Source organism: Lactuca serriola, chromosome 9 (genome assembly GCF_051521515.1).
Source record: "Lactuca serriola cultivar US96UC23 chromosome 9, Lser_US96UC23_V15, whole genome shotgun sequence".
NCBI classification, from domain to species: domain Eukaryota; kingdom Viridiplantae; phylum Streptophyta; class Magnoliopsida; order Asterales; family Asteraceae; genus Lactuca; species Lactuca serriola.
Window position 1 is genome coordinate 212,302,458 of NC_136416.1, and position 7,934 is coordinate 212,310,391.

A 7,934-nucleotide genomic window follows, 5' to 3' on the forward strand; every position below is an offset into this window, starting at 1 on the left:
AACTGAGATATCAGAAGTGGTCCAACTGCAACAATATTGGACTTATACATATGTTTGTAAATTGGCTTTACGGGTAAAAAAACAGTTAAAGGGACGGGAACAGAGCAACGACCAGTAAACATTTTTCCTCGTCTCGAACTTCTACAATACAAAACTCAAAACTCATTGCACCAAGGGTTGCTGACACTAACTCAGGTAAGACTACACCCGACATTACTTCTGCTCCGTCTATGCAACGTGTGATTCGTTGTTTTAAATGTCAAGGCATAGGACATCTCGCAAGAGATTGCCCTAACAAGAAATTAGCAACCTTGATAGACGACCAAATGCCCATTTATGATACAGTATACGAACAGGAGGCAACAGATGATGAGGGTGAAGTTCTTTATGCGGATCAAGGGGAAGCATTGATAGCCCAACGAGTACTTAATGTTGCTGTATCAGAGCCAACTGATGAACATTTATGGCTTCGAAATAACATTTTCCACGCTAAGTGCACAACTAAGGGAAAGGTGTGTGATATCATAGTAGATGGGGGTAGTTGTGAGAATATGGTGGCTACCAGCATGGTTGAGAAATTAGGCCTTACCACTACAGATCATCCTGCGCCTTATCAAGTTACATGGTTAAAAAAAGGAAACACTGTTAAAGTAACTAAGAGGTGTCTCGTACATTTTTCAATTGGTCAAAAGTACTTTGATGACGTTTGGTGTGAAGTGATTCCAATGGACGCATGCCATCTATTGTTGGGAAGACCTTGGCAATATGATCGAAAGACTAAACATGATGGGTTCAAAAATACATATTCGTTTATAAAGGACGGCATCCATATCACCCTAGCACCTCTTGATACGCGCCATGTGACAAAAGATGATTTACTTATCACAAGATCTGAAGTTGCTGGTCTTACCAGGCTCAACCCACCTGATCTTCTATTCGCATTAGTCATACAAGAAACCAATAAAGTTGAGCTTACAATTCCAGTTGCGGTCCAGCCTCTCATCACTGAATTTCAGGAGGTATTTCCCGACGACATACCCCCGGGGTTGCCCATGATGCGTGAGATCCAACATTGTATTGATTTTATACCCGGATCGGTCATCCCAAACAAACCCGCTTATCGAATGAACCCGACGGAATATGCAGAATTACATCGACAAGTGTCGGAGCTACTTGAAAAGGGCCTTATTCGAGAAAGTATGAGTCCGTGCGCGGTTCCCGCCTTATTAGTACCTAAAAAAGGGGGTGCTTTTCGTATGTGTATTGATAGTCGGGCCGTCAACAAAATTACTATAAAATATCGTTTTCCTATTCCTCGTTTTGACGACTTAATAGATCAACTTCATGGATCATTTGTGTTTTCTAAAATTGACCTAAGGAGCGGATATCACCAAATCCGGTTGCGACCCGGAGATGAGTGGAAAACTGCCTTTAAAACTCGAGACGGACTTTATGAATGGATGGTCATTTCGTTCGGGTTATCAAACGCTCCGAGCACGTTTATGCGTCTCATGAACCATGTGTTTAAATCTTTTATAGTCCATTTCGTTGTGGTTTATTTTGATGATATATTGGTCTTTAGCAAGAATGTCGATCAACACCTTTTCCACCTTCGACAAGTTTTCACGGTTCTACGGGAGCAAAAATTGTATGCAAATGCAAGTAAGTGCCATTTTTTTACCACAGAGGTTACTTTCCTTGGGTATTTAGTATCTTCAGAAGGTATACGCATGGATGCCATTAAAGTTAATGCAATTTGGAGTTGGCCCACACCCACTTCAATTAATGATATTAGAAAGTTCCATGGTTTGGCTTCATTTTATCGACGCTTTATTAACAACTTTAGCAGTATCATAGCTCCTATGACAGAGTGTATGAAAGCAAGTGTATTTAAGTGGTCAAAAGCTGCTGATGATGCTTTTGTCGCATTAAAACATCGGGTGACACAAGCACCGTGTTTAGCTTTTCCTAACTTTAGTGATGTGTTCCAGGTGGAATGTGATGCTTCAGGGCTGGGTATTGGAGGAGTATTGAGTCAGAATAAACGTCCAATCGCAATTTTTAGTGAGAAGTTTAATGATGTTCGTCGCAAATATTCTACTTATGATAAAGAGTTTTACGCAATTGTACGCACAGTTGAATATTGGCGACACTATTTATTACCTAACGAGTTTATCCTCTATTCTGATCATGAGGCTCTTAAGTTTATTAATGGCCAACATGCACTCAAACCCCGCCATGCAAAGTGGGTTGAGACATTACAAGCTTATTCTTTTGTTATCCGACACAAGGCTGGGGCATCTAATATTGTTGCCGACGCACTCAGCCGCCGACATGCTCTCCTCTCAGCCATGCAGGTGCAGGTGCAAGGGTTTGACTCATTTTGCTCCTTGTATCCAGATGATCCAGATTTTAAGGAAGTGTGGCGACAATGCCAAATTCAGCCCCTCAATGATTTCTCGATGCACGATGCTTATTTATTTAAAGGATCACGGTTGTGTGTTCCTATTTGTTCCTTGCGGGATGCTATTATTTTGGAGAGCCATGGAGGAGGCCTTGCGGGTCATTTTGGTCGGGACAAGACGGTCGCGTTACTTCAGGAAAGATTTTACTGGCCTAAACTAGCACGAGATGTATCGCGTATTGTCAACCGTTGTCGGATTTGCCATATATCTAAGACTCGGGGCTCAAATGTCGGGCTTTATACGCCATTACCTGTCCCTATAGCTCCGTGGGAGGATGTTAGTATGGACTTCGTACTAGGTTTACCTCGTACGCAACGGAAAAAAGACTCGATTATGGTTGTTGTTGATCGTTTCTCAAAGATGGCACATTTCCTACCGTGTGTCACAACTTATGATGCAAGCCAAGTGGCACGATTATATTTTGCAGAGATTGTGAGACTTCATGGAATCCCGAAGACGATCACGTCAGATCGTGATGTCAAGTTCGTCAGTCATTTTTGGCGCACTTTGTGGAAATCGTTGGGGATCGAAACTACAATTCAGTAGCTCCCACCATCCCCAAACTGATGGGCAAACGGAAGTGGCAAATCGCAGTTTAGGGAATTTACTTCGTACACTCGTGGGGGAACAACCTAAGAAATGGGACCTTATTTTGCCGCATGCTGAATTTGCTTATAACCGTTCAGTAAACCGTACAACAGGAATGTCTCCGTTTCGCATTGTTTATGGTCGCGATCCCATAACTCCCCTCGATCTTTCTCCGATACCTCGTGATAAGGTTGTTAGTAGTAATGGGATAGATTGCTCCCAGTATATTAAAGAGTTGCATCAGCGGGTACGTGACAATATCATTAAACGCAACGCGCGTTATCAAGTTCAAGCCAACAAACATCGTAAACAGGTCGTGTACAAGGAAGGCGATCTTGTGTGGATTCACTTACGTCCAGAGCGTTTCCCGAGAGGTCCTTTTCGTGTACTTCAGCGTATTAACGATAATGCCTATAAGATAAAGCTTCCGGGTCACTATAATGTTTCTGCTACTTTTAATGTTGCTGATCTCTCGCCATATGAATCGACCAGCGACGAGGAGGTGGACTCGGAGTCGAGTCCTTTTCAAGCCCGGGAGGATGATGCCGATGCAGAGGCAACTCACGTTGCTGATTTTGGGCAATATCTCACATTTTAATAATTTAATTTTTATTTTTAGATTGGTTTGTCTTAATTTTAAAAGAGCTATTAATTAGGGATTAGGCTTTATCTTCTTTTGATGTCATTTGATTAGGCCGGACTTTGGAGCTCGTCATAAGTATCTTATTTGTTATTTGTGTTGGGAAGATCTTTTTATTGTTGGTGAATAGAAAGGAACGAGGCTTTTTCTGTTTGCATTTGTGATTCTTGACCATTTGAGTACTGTTTGCATCAAAATATTTTCTATGATGAAAATGAAAATACATTTATGTCTTTTGCTCTGACGAATATATACCTTCTTGTTCCACCTTTCGATGTGGAACAGTAATATTGCAATTTTGTCCTATTAACAACAGTCTCAGTCTAACAGAACACCAAAAGACAATGCCCTCTACAAAGATGATAGAAAATTACTTGTTTTCCATTAAGTTTCTAACCAAACTACTTAAAACTTCTTTGTTTCGAGTCATGACAACACTGATAACAAGCATGCAGATGTTCAAAAAGAACCACAAGAAAAAAAAAAGTGTATTTTCAACTTTCGATTTCAAGATACAGTTGGATCTCCTTGATGATACTGCATGAACATGAACACACACACACACACAAACATTCACTTTGTTGATTTAATGAAGATCAATCTTTTTTTCTTCCCTTAGGGAATATTCAGTCAGCTGTCAGGAACGCAAAGCGGCCCGCCACATTTTGGCTTTGACCCGCAACTGATTTGTATTATATATTTATATTATTTATATTTATATTCATATATTATATATATAGACGATCGTATATCTATAGCTTGACTTTCAACCCTTTTCATCTTATATATATAACTTTTGTATCATGTTACTAATACCAAAACTGTAAGCCACCACCACCACCATATATGCATGCTGTAATACGATATGGAATGTAAACCACCTGCAAAAGCATTGGAGGAAGATGAAATTAATATTAGAAATTGCAATTATACCAACTATCAAATTTTGATGGAATCCAACGGAATTGGAATTCAAGATTCCATTCCACCACATGTTTGTTTGCCAAATGGACGGAACGGAATTCAATTCCGCCGGAATCCTTCATATTCAGTGTTCAATATGTCTCACACCGTTCCTAATAGACGGTTGAAACAATTCAATTCAATTCCATTCTTCTTTCTTTATTAAATGACCAAAATACCCTTCGCTATAACACAAGAGAGAGAGAGAGAGAGAGAGAGAGAGAGAGAGAGAAAGAGAAGGATAACTTACAAGAAGAGGATGATGGCAGAGGTGAAGGTGCCAAACCATTTTCATGACTAGGAACCGATCCATAAGACACAGCAGGCAAAGGAGAAAGATTTGGTGGCAAACTAGTAGAACCGCCAGGTGGAACGCCATGCTGACGTGGACCAGGTGACACGTCATCATCGGACCCACCAGAAGGAGACGGGGAACTCGCCGGAGCTCCGGTGGGACTGTTTTGCTCCGGTGAAGGAGCCGGGGAAGGTGTAGGGGCGTCGAGAGTACGAGACAGAAAAGACGACAAACTGATTTCCTTAACTTTTCCAAAAACTGAGTGATCAAGTCCAAGGTTTTTTCCCGGGGGCGATCCGGTAATTTCCTGTGCTAATTGCTTCAGTCTTTGAGGGTTGAGACTGCCTAGATTTGACACGATTGATGCCTGGACTGTTACGGGTGGATCTTGGGTTGACCCGACTTTGTTTGTCACTTGCAAGAATACACTCTGTAAGAGAAAAAAAAAATTAAAAAAATGTAAAATACATGTAGGATGATATTTCTTGGATCTAAAAAAGCATATACCTCATCAGGCATTAACTGCAATCCGGAATTTAGTTGTTCCTTCAACACAAGAAAATTATATTCTATTTCTTGTAGGGAATTACGAAGGGTAAAATTAAAAAGAACTTCGGGTAGAAACCAAACAGGAGGAGATAGTCTTGGGATAATTGTGATCCCATCGGGAAACTTTAGAATTTCAAAATCAGAAGTCAAACCAAAAATCGATTTTGTCAAAGTCAAATTGGAACGTTGACTAAAAAGGTCAAGTAATGAAGTTTTCAAGACACTTAAAGATATGGGGTTTATAGGGGAGTTCATAGGTTTATGAAGAACACCAAAGACCACATCTGTGTAGTTATATTCACTGGATTCATGCATTGATAAGATAACAACCTGCAAAATAAACAATCATTGATAAGGGTTGAATGCAATAAATAGCAACATACTTTGGTTTCTTTGTTTATTATAGCAACCTACTTTCATTTTTTTCTATTATAGTAATTATAAACTAATTAATTTCTGCAAAATAAACAATATTTCACATTCTTATCAATTTATGCAATAATGTTTCACCTTTTTACCATTTTACGCAACTAATGATTGCATATTTTGGTCATAGAAAAAACATTGTTGCAAATTTTGTATAAAAGAACACTTTGTTGCATAAATTGGGAAAAAATGTGAAATATTTGTTGCATAAATGTCAACTTAACCCATATTAAAATGGACAAAAAGAATGAAACTAGCTTTTGTTGTTACAACAAACCTGTGTGCCAGGGACACCTATTTCATTGTATATATCGTACTCTAGTCTTGTAATTTGAGGAAGAAGAAACGAAACTGCCTTTTCTAATCTGAAGTATGCCTGAACTTTAGCTGAAATAATAACAAAAAGGTCAACTCAATAATCCAAAAGAACCATATGAATCATACATACATCCATGGATAGTTAGTTGCATACACATGATTTCCCCAAAAGTTTGTATATGAAGGGAATGTAAGATCAATAGATAAATTAGAAAGTGTTTTAGGAACCCTAATTATACGAAGGGAGCTGCATAAACTTGGTTTTTTCGAGAATTAGCTTTTGATGTTTGAAGTTTTTGAAAAAAAAAAAAAGTGTGCGAGAGTGGAAAACCGAATCCACGATCATTCTTATTCCAGGAGAAAAATATAAACCCTAAATTGCTGTTGAAAATCATCGATCAAGATCACGCATAAAACCCTAATTCAAGATCACTAAAACTTGGCTTAAATCTGAATCACGGGTGACCCATTTGCTCAACTGATCAGAGTTACATAAACCGTATATTAGTGTTTTCATAGTCAACAGTCAAGAGGAGTTCAATTCAGAATAACCCATTTGTTCATATCCCAAAAACAAACCACCCAAAACCCTAATTACAGTAAAACTAGAAATTCAAATTCCAAACATTCAAATAAAGAAAATCGAACGAATAAAAGAATCAATATACATACCACTGTGCTTGATTGAATCATTCGCATCGTACCCAGATTGTCTATGGTGAATACGAACGACCGAAAAGATCGCGGAAAGGGAAACGGAAGCGCTAAGGAGCAAAATGAAAGCACACTTGAAACTGAACAATCGAGCAGTTCTTGAGAAACCCCTTGAACATCGAACAAAGAACGAAGACCCGTGACGATTTTGCTGCTGCTGGAGGTGATTAAGTGGCAATTGGGGTTGGGATTTCCCCATTTGCAGAGCATCTGTGCACTCAATCTATGTGTTTATCTCTGTCGATTTTACTCTAAAACATGAATGACTTTGATGGAATTTTGAAGTTGTGCAAGATGATGAGAGAATTCAAGGTTAACGCATCTCCTTTTCTCTTTCTCTTTATCTGTGTTATTTGCACAACTGTTACTAGTGCTGATGAGGAAGCATCTGTTTTGTACCACTAATGCTATTTTGTCCTCTTCTAATTCCAATATTTTCACCTTCTTGACAAAATAAACTTTTATCAAATTTCAACCATTTTTATTTTAATAATATATTTTCAATATTAATATTTAACAGATTTATGGATTAACATAATCGTAATTTGTGAGACAAAAAGAACCTAGTAATAAGTACAATTTTCTAAAGATGCATGTACTATTGGTGTAATGTAATGTCCAAAAAATATAATTCAAAAAATTTTATTTTTAGTTTAAGTAAAAACAGTATTCTAATATTATCCATGCATCCCGAATAAAATAAGTGCATCAAACATCATAAAAATCAGAGTGAAATCTCAAATGCGGAATCTATTTGGTGCGTGCGATGTAGTCAACTCGAGTTCTTCCCTTAGGAACCGGAAATACATGAAACATAAACTGAAACCGTAAGCACAAAGCTTAATAAGTTCCCCAATATATCACATATCATAAATACATAACATATAACGAGCCTCGTCCAAAAGTATAACGGGTCCCGCCCTAACTCGCATAACGGGACCCCGTCCACTGCGTGTAACGGGCCCTGCCCTAACTC

The 7,934-nt window shown here is 38.6% G+C and overlaps 1 protein-coding gene across 1 annotated transcript; it reads right to left on the minus strand.

Moving 5' to 3' along the window:
* Positions 1 to 4,167: 4,167 nt before the first annotated feature.
* LOC145074545 (uncharacterized) lies at positions 4,168 to 7,333 on the minus strand. The gene is made up of 5 exons (XM_079020897.1): positions 6,917 to 7,333; positions 6,204 to 6,313; positions 5,459 to 5,830; positions 4,907 to 5,381; positions 4,168 to 4,574 (listed from the first exon to the last, which is right to left on the minus strand). Exons 1-5 carry the CDS (start codon positions 7,155 to 7,157, stop codon positions 4,495 to 4,497), a joined length of 1,278 nt encoding a protein of 425 aa, XP_078877023.1. The 5' UTR covers positions 7,158 to 7,333; the 3' UTR covers positions 4,168 to 4,494.
* Positions 7,334 to 7,934: the final 601 nt, after the last annotated feature.